The 16,017-nt window shown below is 41.8% G+C and overlaps 1 protein-coding gene across 3 annotated transcripts in view; it reads left to right on the forward strand.

Annotated features, from left to right (window-relative positions):
• LOC121631371 overlaps window positions 1–10,793 on the forward strand; it is a 47,638-nt gene extending 36,845 nt beyond the window's left edge. For 2 of the 3 annotated variants that reach the window (XM_041972237.1, XM_041972236.1), the window contains exons 15-19: window positions 3,709–3,814; window positions 8,148–8,686; window positions 8,788–8,905; window positions 9,927–9,996; window positions 10,123–10,793. In XM_041972237.1, coding sequence (XP_041828171.1) covers window positions 3,709–3,814; window positions 8,148–8,686; window positions 8,788–8,905; window positions 9,927–9,996; window positions 10,123–10,451 — 1,162 coding nt within the window. In that variant the 3' untranslated portion in view covers window positions 10,452–10,793. The remainder of the gene's footprint in view (window positions 1–3,708; window positions 3,815–8,147; window positions 8,687–8,787; window positions 8,906–9,926; window positions 9,997–10,122) is intronic. The other variant, XM_041972238.1, reaches the window with a different exon arrangement.
• The last annotated feature ends 5,224 nt before the right edge of the window (window positions 10,794–16,017 follow it).

A 16,017-nucleotide genomic window follows, 5' to 3' on the forward strand; every position in this document is an offset into this window, starting at 1 on the left:
GTTAACATGCCTCCTTTATGAACTGTTCTTTAATTCATCCATTAAGGGTCGCGGGTAAGCTGGAGCCTATTCCAGCATTAACAGGTGAGAGGCAGGTACACCTGGACAGCTTACCTGTCCATCGCAGGGCCAACACATAGGGGACAAACAACCACAACGGTGGGAGGAAGCTGTAGAACCCAGAGAAAACATACATGGGGAGAACATGCAGACTCCACACAAAAAGGCCACAAAGTTCGAACCTCCCCCTCCAGCTGAGATTCAAACCAGCGACTTTCTTGCTGTGAGGCTGTGGTGCAAACCACCACACCACCTTGCAGCCCACTTCCTTTATGAACTGTCCATAGCTAATAGCTATGTATGTTATAGCTTAATATGTTTGCTACTGTTCAGGGTTTTCATGATGGTGGTACTTGGTGAGCTTGATATTTTCTCATGTGGTACATACTGTAAAAAGTTTGAGAACCACTAGTCTAAACCGACAGACAAGGCTATGATATGCTAACGTATGTGGCTTCTTCTCCTCCTCTAACCTGGGCTGGGAACACATGAGGTGCTGCCACACATTTATGGAGCTACTGGATTTTATTTAGGCTGTAAACAACTTACACCTGGAGTAAGTCTTGTCCAGGTCTGGCCCGTTCTCATGTCCATAAAAACCAACATGTTTCCAACCGCTAGCCTTCAGACCCGATGAGTAAATTCACACTCAGTATGGCTGAAAAGCGAGCTGCCCGGAAACTTTAGGGGGACGGACCGGTCCGTCTTCTTAATATGTCCAGGCGGCACGGCGACTTTTATGTTCCTGCTATACTTTGTGGCTGTGTTCCTGTCATTTAATTAATGTGAAAAGCAATTAGTTTTGAACATTTACAAATTGTAATTGAACCAGTACATGTCGCATCGATTAAAATCGATTAAATAGTGAATAGCCCCACCCCTGCTGGAAGCTGAATAAAAGGCCCCTACTCTGATTTCTCTGGTCCAGATCTACCGTTCGACTTCATGGTCAGACGAGAACTTCATGAGGGGCGGAATATAAAAGCAGTGTAGCCACGTTGGACAAGTTCGTGCATGTGACGACTGCGAGGATGGAAGATCTTCGTCAGTGTAGATGTGATCGATGCCGAAGTAATGGTTCAGTGTAGTGGAACAAGGAGGTTTTCCTGGCCCAGATCTGATCCAGTTCCTGCTGGAACAAGGAGGTTTTCCTGGCCCGGATCTGATCCAGTTTCTGCTGGAACAAGGAGGTTTTCCTGGTTCAGGTCTGATCCAGTTCCTAGTGGAACAAGGAGGTTTTCCTGGTTCAGGTCTGATCCAGTCCTGCTAGAACAAGGAGGTTTTCCTGGCCCAGATCTGATCCAGTTCCTAGTGGAACAAGGAGGTTTTCCTGGTCTTGTTGCTTCAAGAGCATCAGCACTGTTCAAAGTCCTGAGACAGCAGTGTTGCTGCTGCTAACTACATGAACTGGTACTGGACCAGTAGCAGCGTCTTGCAGGCAGAATGATATTTACCTGTTCAGGTGCAACATAAAGGTCAGCAATCTGGTATATGTTCAACCTCGCATATACTAAACTTTAATGTTCTGCCTTGTCAGCTGCCAACAGCCTAACAAACTAGGTTTAGGAATTCAGAGTAATAAAAGAAATACAAACATTTATCTGGATATGTAGAAATAAATGTAGACTACCACCATCCCCTTCAGTACTGACCCAGGACAGGATCTGATGGGTCCAGATCTGCGCTGTGGGTTCCACTTCATTTCTTTCCCCTTTGTTCCTTCTTACTGTTTATTTATATGTGGTGGGGATCTGAAAGGCACCTAGAAATTCAACGTATTATTATTATTATTAAAAGGCAGGTTGTTGGTTTAGTTGGGAGAAAACTGGACCAGCATCATTGCATCAGTCAGGACAAACTCCCAGTGTTTCCTCAGGTAAAAGCAGAGCTTCAGATCTGTTAAGATCAACAATATGTTTACATAAAAGACTGGATCTGATAGTATCTGTTTTATTTCTGAAGTGGTCTGCAAAGTCCTCACATGCAGCATCTGATGGTGGCATGGAGGGCTTGTTAAAACCGGCACTAATTCAAAGATCCATGGGTTTTAAAAGGAATTTGGGGTTGTTTTTATTATCTGTGATGAGGTGTGAGAAGTGGAGTTCTGGCCTATTTAAGTGTTTTATTGTAGATGTTAAGTTGTTCACCTAAAATTGCATGATGGATTGTTAGTTTTGTTTTTATCCATTTCCTCTCTGCTCTGGATGTTTTTTAAAGTTTTAGTTTTAAGTGGAGCAGCTGAGTCAATAGTTGACTTTAGTCTGTAGTTAAAAATTATAATAAAATCACATGATGCAGGTCAAATCTGAGCAGGAGTTTGGTCTAAAATGTCAAAAAAATGTGCAGCCACTTCAGGAGTAACATATGGTTTCTTCCCTGTACTCACCGGGGCCCCCTGGTGGATGAAACTGGTGATGTTAAAAACACACACACACAGTAGTGGTCTGACACACCCAGGTCAGCAACAGAGGACACACCAGTGGACAGACCATAGGTTAGGAGGTCATGTCCTTTGTTGTGAGTAGGCTGTTACATGCTGTTTAAAATGTTTAAAAACTTGCTGGTGTAGAGATCACTACTGTCATCAGTGTGAAGGTTAAAATCACCAGGTATTAAAATCTTGTTTTGTTTATTGTGTATGGCTGATAAAAGTCTGAAAACTCTATAATAAAACAGGAAGGAGGGGTTGGTGGTCTATAAACTGTGATGCATAAAACAGGTGGTTTGTTAAAATTAGTAAATTAGATTATTTGTGCTTTTATTAATTGTTAAGCATTAATTAATAATAAAAGATGTGTTTAACAGATCTGACATTTAAAAGAGCCATGTTGAATGATGCAGGAAAGTTCGGTTGTGATGTCGTTGATGTGGGTTTTGTAACTGGAGTTGAATGAGTGGGAAGGAGACATCTGACAGTAGAAGTGTATGGATAGGGATGCTTCTAATGTCTGCTGGTGATGTGCACTGGTATATGAGGGGAGGGTCTGACTGGGGGAGATGTGTTCTGGCTTGACCATCAATCAGAGAGAGCTCTGCAGGAGTGGAGGGTGAATTCAATGTTCAAGGTGAGGAGATGAGAACCTGTTTGATTTAAGTTGACATGTAAGTCTCGTCAGAGGTTAAACCAATCAGGACCAAGTTCTGTCCTCAACGGAGGCAGGTCTACAAGCTGCAGTTCGTAGCTCTAGCTGCACTCCGACTGCAGTCGGTGGCTCCCGCCATGTTTTATGGTCATGTGGTGCGGCCACATTTTCCGGTGCAGTCTGAAGTCAGACAGAGTTTCTAACCGGCAGCAGAACTCCAGGACCACAGTCCCTGACTTCCAGACGGGTTGCTGCATAGAGCCCAAGTGGAACAAGCCCACTACTTTCAGCTCTTCTGAACTCTGCTCGTGTCATGACCCGCGCTCATCGTAGCCTGATGGGAGCTTCAGGTGGACAATCTCGATGAAGGCAGCAGTGGAAGATGAAACTACCATCTATACAGACGGCGTCATGTGCAGACTCCCTACTCCCCGTAAAGTACTACCAGCTGTGTTTTTAAAAGGGGTCGTCTTAGGTTAAATTGAGGCTCAGTGAACTGTTGCTTGGCTTGTCACCATGTCTTTATCCTCTAACTCTTACTTTGTTTCTGTCTCCATATTGGCAGCGAGAAAGACGGGGACCTTCATGGTGCATGTGATGATGATGGTCCTGGTCTGGAATGTGATGGTGACACAGAGGAGCATCAGACGACAGAGTCAGTTGACACAGTGGTAGGTTTCTGAGTCAGCCTCTATAATACGGGGTGAATCTGAATTGGCTTCACAGAACCCAGGTTACGGTTCATTGTTTTGCTCCTGGCTCAGCTGGGATCACGTATTTAAGAATTAAAGAGATGTCCAAATAGAAGATGTTGGCTTTATGCTTGCAGCTTTTATCTGCTGTCTCCAGGCAGCCGTAAAAGTTATTTAAAAAGGTTTAAACATCTGGCCCAGACCCTCATTTACAAAGTGAGTTGGTGTGTATGAAAACATTTACACACAAAGTGTGTGAAAAACAAACTGACCCGGTACTAGAAGGAGGTCCTGATGAAGAGGACGACCCAGTACTGGAAGCTGGACCCGATGAAGAGGACAACCCGGTACTGGAAGGCGGACCCGATGAAGAGGACGACCCGGTACTAGAAGGCGGACCTGATGAAGACAGTCAGTGAGGTAGCATAGCAACATGACTAGCAGGAAGCAGCAATGCTAACATGTAGCATAGCAACATGATGGGGGAAACTCAGCTAAAAGACTCCACCAAGCATCGGCATCCAGACCAAACACAGTTCAAACCCCAGCAGTTATACAGGAATGTAAGAAAAACATAAGAACAGCTCTGTCCACTTTAGAGCTTCTGATCATTTCTCCACACAAACCAGGAGTCACATGACAGCAGAGACACTGCTGGTCCCAGAGACGTCTGTCTCATCACGGTGGGACAGAAACTCTGGAGCTAGCAGCCAGAACCAGAAACCAGGTCTTACTGTTGCTGTTTGTGGTGAAAAGTTTGATTCCAACTCTAAAAACTCTCCTAGTGTCTCCCATGACTCTGCCTTTGTTTAACATGAACCATGAAGGTCCTGCTGGTTTCCATGGAGATGAAGAAGGTTTATAGTGAAGGATTCATTCTTCCTATCATGGACTATCCTGTACTTCACTTCTTTCTGGATCCTCATGGTGTTTCTAGTATTACTTTACTCATTCCTAGGATTACTTTACTCATTCCTAGGATTACTTTACTCTTTCCTAGGATTACTTTACTCATTCCTAGTATTACTTTACTCATTCCTAGGATTACTTTACTTATTCCTAGGATTACTTTCCTCCTGCCTAGTATTACTTTACTCATGCCTAGTATTACTTTACTCATTCCTAGTATTACTTTACTCTTTCCTAGGATTACTTTACTCATTCCTAGTATTACTTTGCTCATTCCTAGGATTACTTTACTTATTCCTAGTATTACTTTACTCATTCCTAGGATTACTTTACTCATTCCTAGTATTACTTTACTCATTCCTAGGATTACTTTACTTATTCCTAGGATTACTTTACTCCTGCCTAGTATTACTTTACTCATGCCTAGTATTACTTTACTCATTCCTAGTATTACTTTACTCATTCCTAGGATTACTTTACTTATTCCTAGTATTACTTTACTCATTCCTAGGATTACTTTACTCATTCCTAGGATTACTTTACTCATTCCTAGTATTACTTTACTCATTCCTAGGATTGCTTTACTCATTCCTAGTATTACTTTACTCATTCCTAGGATTACTTTACTCCTGCCTAGTATTACTTTACTCATGCCTAGTATTACTTTACTCATTCCTAGTATTACTTTACTCATTCCTAGGATTACTTTACTTATTCCTAGGATTACTTTACTCCTGCCTAGTATTACTTTACTCATGCCTAGTATTACTTTACTCATTCCTAGTATTACTTTACTCATTACTAGGATTACTTTACTTATTCCTAGTATTACTTTACTCATTCCTAGGATTACTTTACTCATTCCTAGGATTACTTTACTCATTCCTAGTATTACTTTACTCATTCCTAGGATTGCTTTACTCATTCCTAGTATTACTTTACTCATTCCTAGGATTACTTTACTCCTGCCTAGTATTACTTTACTCATGCCTGGTATTACTTTACTCATTCCTAGTATTACTTTACTCCTGCCTAGTATTGCTTTACTCATTCCTAGGATTACTTTACTCATTCCTAGGATTACTTTACTCATTCCTAGGATTACTTTACTTATTCCTAGTATTACTTTACTCATTCCTAGGATTACTTTACTCATTCCTATGATTACTTTACTCCTGCCTAGTATTACTTTACTCCTGCCTAGTATTACTTTACTCATTCCTAGTATTACTTTACTCATTCCTAGAATTACTTTACTTATTCCTAGTATTACTTTACTCATTCCTAGTATTACTTTACTCATTCCTAGTATTACTTTACTCATTCCTAGTATTGCTTTACTCATTCCTAGGATTACTTTACTCCTGCCTAGGATTACTTTACTCATGCCTAGTATTACTTTACTCATTCCTAAGATTACTTTACTTATTCCTAGTATTACTTTACTCATTCCTAGGATTACTTTACTCATTCCTAGGATTACTTTACTCATTCCTAGTATTACTTTACTCATTCCTAGGATTACTTTACCCATTCCTAGTATTACTTTACTCATTCCTAGGATTACCTTACTCATTCCTAGTATTACTTTACTCATTCCTAGGATTACTTTACTCATTCCTAGGATTACTTTACTCATTCCTAAGATTACTTTACTCATTCCTAGGATTACTTTACTCATTCCTAGGATTACTTTACTCATTCCTAGTATTACTTTACTCATTCCTAGGATTACTTTACCCATTCCTAGTATTACTTTACTCATTCCTAGGATTACCTTACTCATTCCTAGTATTACTTTACTCATTCCTAGGATTACTTTACTCATTCCTAGGATTACTTTACTCATTCCTAGGATTACTTTACTCATTCCTAGTATTACTTTATTCATTCCTAGGATTACTTTACTCATTCCTAGTATTACTTTACTCATTCCTAGTATACTTTACTCATTTCTATGATTTCTTTACTCATTCCTAGGATTACTTTACTCATTCCTAGGATTACTTTACTCATTCCTAGTATTACTTTACTCATTCCTAGGATTACTTTACTCATGCCTAGGATTACTTTACTCATGCCTAGTATTACTTTACTCATTCCTAGGATTACTTTACTCATTTCTAGGATTACTTTACTCCTGCCTAGGATTACTTTACTCATTCCTAGTATTACTTTACTCATTCCTAGGATTACTTTACTCATTCCTAGTATTACTTTACTCATTCCTAGTATTACTTTACTCATTCCTAGGATTACTTTACTCATTCCTAGGATTACTTTACTCCTGCCTAGGATTACTTTACTCATTCCTAGGATTACTTTACTCATTCCTAGTATTACTTTACTCATTCCTAGTATTACTTTACTCATTCCTAGGATTACTTTACTCATTCCTAGGATTACTTTACTCCTGCCTAGGATTACTTTACTCATTCCTAGGATTACTTTACTCATTCCTAGGATTACTTTACTCATTCCTAGTATTACTTTACTCATTCCTAGTATTACTTTACTCATTCCTAGGATTACTTTACTCCTGCCTAGGATTACTTTACTCATTCCTAGGATTACTTTACTCATTCCTAGGATTACTTTACTCATTCCTAGTATTACTTTACTCATTCCTAGGATTACTTTACTCATTCCTAGGATTACTTTACTCCTGCCTAGGATTACTTTACTCATTCCTAGGATTACTTTACTCATTCCTAGGATTACTTTACTCATTCGTAGTATTACTTTACTCATTCCTAGTATTACTTTACTCATTCCTAGGATTACTTTACTCATTCCTAGGATTACTTTACTCCTGCCTAGGATTACTTTACTCATTCCTAGGATTACTTTACTCATTCCCAGGTGAACTGGGCTGCTGTTCTCTGCTTTCCACTGAACGTAATGTGGTTTTTAGGAGGAGAGAACATTTCCATTTTCTACTGTGTTCCAGGTGAATTTACTCTGACTCAGTAACACGTATCTGGGTTCTGTAGTAACCTCACATGTCTGAGCTTTCAGCAGAGACCAGGATTAAACATCCAGCCCTGGTAGGAGGTTTACCTACTTTACTTGAGGTAGGTCATTTCAGACAGGCGCCAGGAAAACAGGACTTGTGAGAAGGTAATAAAGTGAGAATAGAAATTTTGAGATTTCAGTATTTTCTTAGACTTCAACATTATTGTAAATAGTTAGGTATCGGTGTGTAGATCTGAGTCACCAGATGTAAATAACAACCAACCCATCCCCTCAGATCTAGTTTGTTTTTCCAAACCCACGTTAAAGGATTTAAGGATGTTGTAAATTTAAAGACATGAAACTGAGTTATTTTCCTGCCTCTTTTCTCAGTCCCAGGAACTGCATCCATTTCCTTTGTCCTCTGAGATGACATCTCTTTTAATTTCAGCCTAGAATCCCCGTCCTCCTTCACTTGAGATCTCCCATCATCCTCCAGCCCAAGACTCCCAACGCCCCCGTTATTGCCAGGATGTGGTCTATCAAAGGAGCAACCTCTGCACAGTCTGACAGCTCAGAGAGTCAAGCTGGCATCCTGATCCAGGCGAAGCCCCAGTCACAGGAGTCGACACAACCTGTAGGCCAGAGAGAAACCAGTAGTCCTGAAGGCAGCGCCAGGACGCATCACAACATCAAAGTACAGAGTGTTAGCGAAGCTCTCACAGAGCCCCGTCCTCAGCCCGAGCAAAGTCAGCCTCCAGTTCAGAACAGGGTAGCAAATTCCCAAAAACCAACACAAGTCCCAAGCCTGCATACGAAGAAGCAACCTGTGAAGAGGAGGAGAGGACTGGGGGAAGGGCCTTCGGAGGAAGGGGGCTCCAGCTGTGGGCTGGATCCTGTGGTGGCCCCAAGTACAAAACCCTGGCCTGTCTTCACCATCGCCAACGCTGCTCCAGCTCAGGCAGCACCATCGCCCACTGAGGTGGTCAGGTATGACACAGTATGAATGAAAAATTCGGCTTTTTGAGCCCATTGTTGTGTCCTTATGGTCCAAGCTTGAGGACATTTTTCATCTCTGTGTGTCTGAACAGCCAACCTGTGTTTAGGAAGTCCACCAGACTCCAGGCTCGGACCGTCGTCCAGCAGTGCAGCCAGGCAAGGGTTAAAGTCCGGCCGCCGCTGAATGGGGTCGACGCTCAGTGGGTGGAGGTGAATCTTCTTTCTCGTCTTCATTTCTCTTGTCCTGATGTCAGGTAGTGATGTGTGGGAGTGTTTCCTGTCGGGCCTGACTTCAGCTTGAATGGTTTACTAATAAATTTAAAACATCCTGAGAGACTTCCACTACTTTTTCTTTCATATAGATCTGTCCTATATACTGAGACCTACTCCCTTCCCCCTTTCATTTTTATATATTTGTACTTGCTCTGCGTTGTTAGGTGTATTTTTTGTATTGTTGTATTGTGGTTGTTGTGTATGCACAGTTGTATGTTTGTATATATGTACGTTATTTATTCCTGCTGGGGCCTCTTGGCCAGGTCATGTTTACAAATGAGAACTGGTTCTCAAACATTTTTACCTTGTTAAATAAAGGTTAAATAAAAAAAAAACTTAAAAAGTTAGAGTTGCATGTTATAAAGCTTCATATACTGTAATTTTTTGAAATACAGCCCCAATTCCCAAAAAGCTGGGACTCTGTGTCTCTGTGTAAAATAGAAATAAAAACAGAATCTCATCAGGTCACATTTTATCCCCCGTAGAAGAAACAACACAGGTAACCTGGTTAGTTGTCTAATGCTCCTCCAGGTGTTTCTGCTTTGTACCAGGTACTTTTCCAGCCTTTTGTTGCTCCTGGTTCAACTTTTTCCATCAGATTCACCATCAGCTCTTATTTTCATCTCATGGTGAAACGTCTCCGTTTCATCAGCTGGTGTGTTGTTGATCTGCTACTGGGGATGAAATATGATTAGGTTTATAAATCTCTAGATTCTGTTATGTATATTTTACACAGCGTCCCATCTCATTTGGAATTGGTGTTGCGTTCAGGGTCTTTAAACACTGTTGACTGCATGCAGGTTCTTTAACTTCTGGTTTAACAACACTTGGAACGTAACTGCATTCATACCTAATAAGTTTTTCTTTGGACCCTTGAATCCTTTCCAACTTTGTGATTCTGTGAAGCAGATAGTTAGTGATTGTGACCGAGTTATTGTTCTCTCTGCTCTGAGCTCAGATCCAGGAGGGGATGGTGGTGTATGTGTGCTTCTTCCACGGAGCCACTGAGGAGGTGACGTATGAGATGGGTGAGTCATTCTGCAGCCTAATACGCTCCAGCATGCATTTTAACGGGAATCTAAACAAATGTTTGAGCAGATCAATGTAAAAATCAGTATAAATTCACCCCCCCACCCCTCTCATTTCCTCCACAGCCAACAGTCTGATGTCTGTCAAGATTTTTCGAAAAGACTCCCGGCACTTGGTGTCAGTTCTGGACTTTCCCGGGAGCGTTTTATTTGTCCCCCAGGACAGTTTGCTCGGGGAGGCGCTGCCCAGCAGGAGGATGCGGTACAAAGGAGGCTGCGAGCTGTGGCGCGGCGCTCAGCTGTTCTCCAACCTGGTGTCGGCCTGCAGAGAGCTGATGACGGGCTCGGCTAAATGCGTGCAGGCAGGGGCCAAGGTGGAGCAGGGCGTCTACGGACAGAAACAAGAGATTGTCTTGAATTCTCTGGAGCCGACGTCGCTGCTGCTGGAGTTCTAGGAACACCCAGACATGCTGGACTTAGTCCAGTTCTTCGCTTACTTGGCTCTGTTTGAACACTTGTTTGGTTTCTCTCCTGTTCTGGATGAGCTGGTATTTGCTGGTTTGTTTGGTATTATTGCAACAAAACAGGGTGTGTTGTCTGTTGGTTAGACTGAAAAAGCCAAAGGATGTCCAGTTCAGAGAAGGAATCTGTGTGGGAAAGGTGTGGCTGCAGAGGATTTCATTGTGTGTGTTTTTGTTGCAGTTTGAAGCGACTGAAGCAGCAGCTGGACCGAGCTGCTGTACTGTTTCTGTTCATGATGGCGGCCAATAAAACAGAGACCGGTCCTGGACCTACAAGATACTCTCCTCTGTACTTACACTTAAATTATTATAATTAGCAGGGTTGTTTAAGTTTTCTAATGTAGTGTAACAGCACCTCATTATTAATATAAAATAATATTCAAAATGAATCAATTTTGTTAACACTAATAACTGTTAATATAGAAGACATGTAGTTTGGGGAACACTCTGAGTGTGTGTGTGTGTGTGTGTGGGCATGGTCGTGAGTAAGCAGGTGTGGGCGGGTGCAAAGTTTACATAGGTACACCTTCACCTGGGGTAAAATGTTTGGGAGAGGCAGCTGGGTAGCCGTAATTTTTTGTTGACCGCTTCACGCTTCCACTCTACGCTTTTGTTTTACGTTTTAATATCCTTTGTATCGTGTTTTCCGCTACCATCCCGGTTTATTTTCAGTCAACCATCAGTTATATCCACGCTGTATGTATCAAGCTACGCAAAAGGAATAAAACAGTGAAAGCATCTTGGAATCTTGGATTCAGCGTCTCTGTGGGCCAAGCGGATCAAAGCGCGTTACAAATAGTACGAAAGTACCCAGCCACTCTCAGCGGCTAAAGGAGAAAGGAAGCCGCAACATTAGGCTCTTTCCGACTGTAGGAACCTTTTGCAGTTCCTATAACCTTTTCAGGAACCAGGCCGTTTTTTCGCGCATTCCGACATATAGGAACTAGGGACCAAAGCCCCCAGTTCCTATAACCATTTTAGCTCCTGCTCCGAGGCAGGGTCTGAGCGGGGTTCTATAGGAACCCTCATGACGTAGGTGTTTGGTGACTGGTAGCTCCGCCCCTTGCCAGATTTCCGCATTTTGTGTCCCCGCCACATTTAAAAAACACGGTTGCACATACGGACAAAAACAACAACAAGCAAGCGATAAATGGACCGACGAGGAGGTCGAAGCTCTTCTGACCGTCTACGCCACAGAGGATCTTCAGAGAGGTTTTGATATAAAAATATTCCTGACGATCAGCTCTCAGTCAGAGAACGCGGGATAACGCGAAGCAGCGCACGTAGAAAACTCACACAAGACTACAAATAAATTAAGAACCACGACAACTGGAGCGGGACGAACCGAACAAACAGTAAATTGGACAGCTTGTACCACCGACATGTTTACTCGGGCAACGCCGCAGCAAATGACTCCTGCGTGCGGCAGGAAAAGCCAGTGTGATATGCAGGATACACACACATGTACATAGTTATTTTTGCTCTGCTGTATTCACTATAAAAAAATAAATGACTTTGTAAAGAGTCTGAAGTTTTCAGTTTGTGTCTGTTAGATGTGCTTTGGCCACATCTATAAAATATTAGCTAATAAAAATATTGAGTAGTTATTAACTTATCACAGCTATGAAATATTAAATAATCCATCTTTGGTCGCTGCATTTTAAGTCTTATCCTGGGTGTAAATTACATTAGTTTATCAACTTTATAATATGCTCCATATCACAGAACGAAGTTTATCATGTTTAACCAAGATCTGACACAAATTACACACCTGTAAACATTTCACCACCCTTTTTATATTTTTACCTTCATCTACGCTAAATCTGTGTGACTATGTCCTCATAATTCTAAACCATAACTCAGTCACAACCAACCCTCCACTGACGGATTACTCCTCCACCTTCTACTGATGATTCCATAAAACACACAAAGCTTAAAGCAGATGATGAGATCTTTATTTTACACGTTTAACACAAAAAAAAAAAAGAAAAAAAATGAAATGAAATGATGCATTTTCTATGGAACATTTTCTCTTTAAATGTGTACATCATGTATACATGTATGTTCTATCTGTGGAACTTCCAGAACATGATGCTTATTATGAAGAGGTGTGTAGTGATTAGCTGGAAGGCAGGAGGTGAAGCATCCAGGCTGTTCTCCATCTCCTTCAGTATCTGCAGCAGGTGGTTGTGTCCATCCTCTCCAGTGCAGCTTCAGGCGGCCACAGATGTATTGAAATGTCTCCCTGGACATACAGAAATTCTCTATCTACTGCTCATCGGTAAAATTGAGAACAACCTTTTCCCCACTAGTTATCAGCTTTGCTCCGGACCAGGCGGACGGTGAGGAGTTCAATGAGCCGCAGCAACGTCTGAAACAGAACACGAGTTACAATAAACCCGCCGTCTGAAATATTTACTCATAAGACACATATACAATTGGCGCATGTTTAACAAGTTAAACTTACACGTCGTCTCCTTTGTCTGTGGCGGATCTCCTGCCGCTGGATTCTTCATCTTCTGACTTTCAGGAACCTTCCAGCCTCGACGTGAGACGCCTGGTTGTATCGTCCATCAGTAACATCTCCATCAAGCAGAGCATGAACACTACGATCTCTTTCTTCTCCATATTAGCTTGCCATGTTGTGTTGTTTTGTTTTTAGCGGGTTTTGTTTTGTTGTTATGTGGCGCTAAAGTCACACGTCACTGTCGCAGACGTATGCGTCACATCGGCCCCGCTACCACCCCCAACTCATGTACGAATGCAACATGAAACAGTTCCCCTGGAGAAGGTAGTTCTTAGAACTAGGACAGTTATTAGAACTGCGTTCTTAGAACTTCTCTGTCGGAATGCGCCTATTGTCAACAAAAAAATGGCATCTATGAAGAGCTTCACGCAGCGCATCTAAATACCAAAGGAACGGGCCATCAGTACGAGAACGGAGCAGATAAGTGCACAACACGCAATTCATTCAGCTGAATACAGGTAAGCCTTGCCTGTGTCATGACTGTGAGGATCACGCTAAGGAAGCAATCCTGCTGGTGATGCCGCCGCGCATCTTTGATTAAGAGGAATTAATGAATGAAGCGGACATGATTGCGTCACTGGAGCGCTACTTCCTTATCTTACTGAATGGATACGATTCGCAGCGTTGATGTTGTCTGGATAAAGTTGTTGAATTGTGGAATCCGAATGCAAAGAACATGAAACTTGAATGTTATGAATTTTGAGTGATGATTTATGTGAAATAAAGGTCAATTAAAATGAGTCAAACAAGCAAAGGTTCGCATATAATGGAAAATTTAAGGGGGAAAAGAGAAGTTAAACTCACTGCAAAGGCTCTGGAAAACAAAATTGAGCGACTTCAAAATGAGCGCAAAGCAACCATCAATAAAATCAAAGCATTAATACCACAAATGAAATCCCAGATGAAATTCAAGGAAAAGTTCCCACAAATTTCTCTGGAGTTTGAAAACCTAAATGCCCTCTGTGAACAGGCCCCCTCAACACATAATGAGGTGTTACCATTACTTCCAGAGGAGGAAAAGGAAAGACAAAAGGAATGGTTTATCCCCATTATGGAATATGCAGAGGCATTTATTGATGCAGTGAAAGACTGGCAAAAGGAGAATTTGAACAAAAATGCAGATGAGCCTGAACCTCCACCACCAACTGAAAGCTCCGACAGCGCCGACAAGCTGAAACCCTCTCAGGAACCAGAAGCAGAGATTCTAGTGGAACCAGGAGACAGTGTTTCAAATGTTGGGAGTAAGAGATCTCGTTCACATCAGTCCTCCATCACTTCAAGATCCTCTGCACAATGGAAAGCGGAAGCTGAGCTAGCTGTTTTGGAAGCAAAACAAAAACTGCTGGAAGAAAAGCATGCACTTCAGGAAGAGGAAGAAAGGTTACGTAAAAAAAGGGAGAAATTCAAGTTGGACAGTGAAATTGCAGAAAAAATGGCAACGCTAAATTTATTAAAAGCTAAAAGCAGTGTGGTCAGTGGAAGTCACAAAACAAGAGCTTCTGATGGGATGAACTCTTACCTGGAAAAGAAACATCAACAATGTTCACAAAAGTCACAACTACTTAACATAAATGCAACAGAATTTATTCCATCTCTCGACACTAAACCAAAGATGAAATCATGTGGGGATGCACCTCCAACAGAACAGCCATCTATACCTGTATTGACACAAAATGGAAATACATTTTGTGAGGACAGCAACGGCATAGTTGATATAATGAGAAAGCAAAATGAAATAACATCACTTCTCATACAACAACAATGTCTATCCGCTCTTCCAAAAAGAGAAATCCCAGTTTTTGATGGCGACCCTCTTAAGTTTTACACCTTTATGAGAGCTTTTGAAAATGGAGTGGAATGCAATACAAATAACAACTACGATCGATTGTATTTTTTGGAACAATATACAAAGGGATATGCAAAAGAGCTGGTGAGAAGTTGCCAATATAATGACGCACAAAGAGGATACTTCAAAGCAAAGGCTCTATTAAAGGAACATTATGGGAATGAGCAGAAAGTAGCATCAGCTTATATGGAGAGAGCATTATCGTGGCCACAAATTAAAGCAGAGGATGTGAGGACTCTGTCGGAATACAGCCTTTTTCTCCGCAGCTGCTGCAATGTTATGGAGGATGTGCAGTACCTACGTGACCTGGACACACCATCTAATATGCTGGACATTATAAAGAAGCTGCCATACAGGATGAGGGAAAGATGGAGGAGTCATGCCTGCGACCTTCAGGAGAAATCAGACAGGAGAGCAAGGTTTACTGACATCACAATCTTTGTGGAAAAGCAAGTGAAGATATGCACCGATCCTGTTTTCGGTAACATACAAGATACACCAACAATGTACAAAGCAGGCAGCAAACCCAAAATCCCTGGAATTAAAGGGACAAGTTTTGCCACGACTGTTGACTCTGTGGAAAGGAGATGTCATTCTGAGAATAAGAGCAAAGATACCTGCCAAACCAGGACAAACGTATGCCCCTGTTGTGAAGAACGACATTCACTTGAAAAGTGTGTACGGTTGGAGAGAATGGCTCACAAAGACAAGATACATTTTTTAAAGGAAAACGGATTCTGTTATAGCTGTCTGTGTAAAGGACACGTCAGTAAGGAATGCCGTAAAAGGATGTCTTGTTTCAAATGTGGCCTGAAACATCCCGCTGTTTTACACAGGGACAATGTGAGTAATTCTGATCAGACTGGGAGGAACATCACGGAGGCTGTGGATAATACTCTGGTCTCGAGTGGTCTTACGGGGGCTGGAGAGCAGAATTGCAAACTTCCCATTTTGCCAGTCCAGGTCAAAGCAAAGAAGGGAAATAAAATCATCTACACATATGCTTTCCTGGACCAAGGCAGCACTGCGGTATTCTGCACAGAGGATTTATTGCACAGACTCCATCTCACTGGAAGAAGGACCAACATTCTCCTAAGAACCATGGGTCAGGAAAGAGTGGTGAACAG

The sequence above is a fragment of the Melanotaenia boesemani genome, chromosome 20 (genome assembly GCF_017639745.1).
Source record: "Melanotaenia boesemani isolate fMelBoe1 chromosome 20, fMelBoe1.pri, whole genome shotgun sequence".
In the NCBI taxonomy this organism is placed as follows: Eukaryota; Metazoa; Chordata; class Actinopteri; order Atheriniformes; family Melanotaeniidae; genus Melanotaenia; species Melanotaenia boesemani.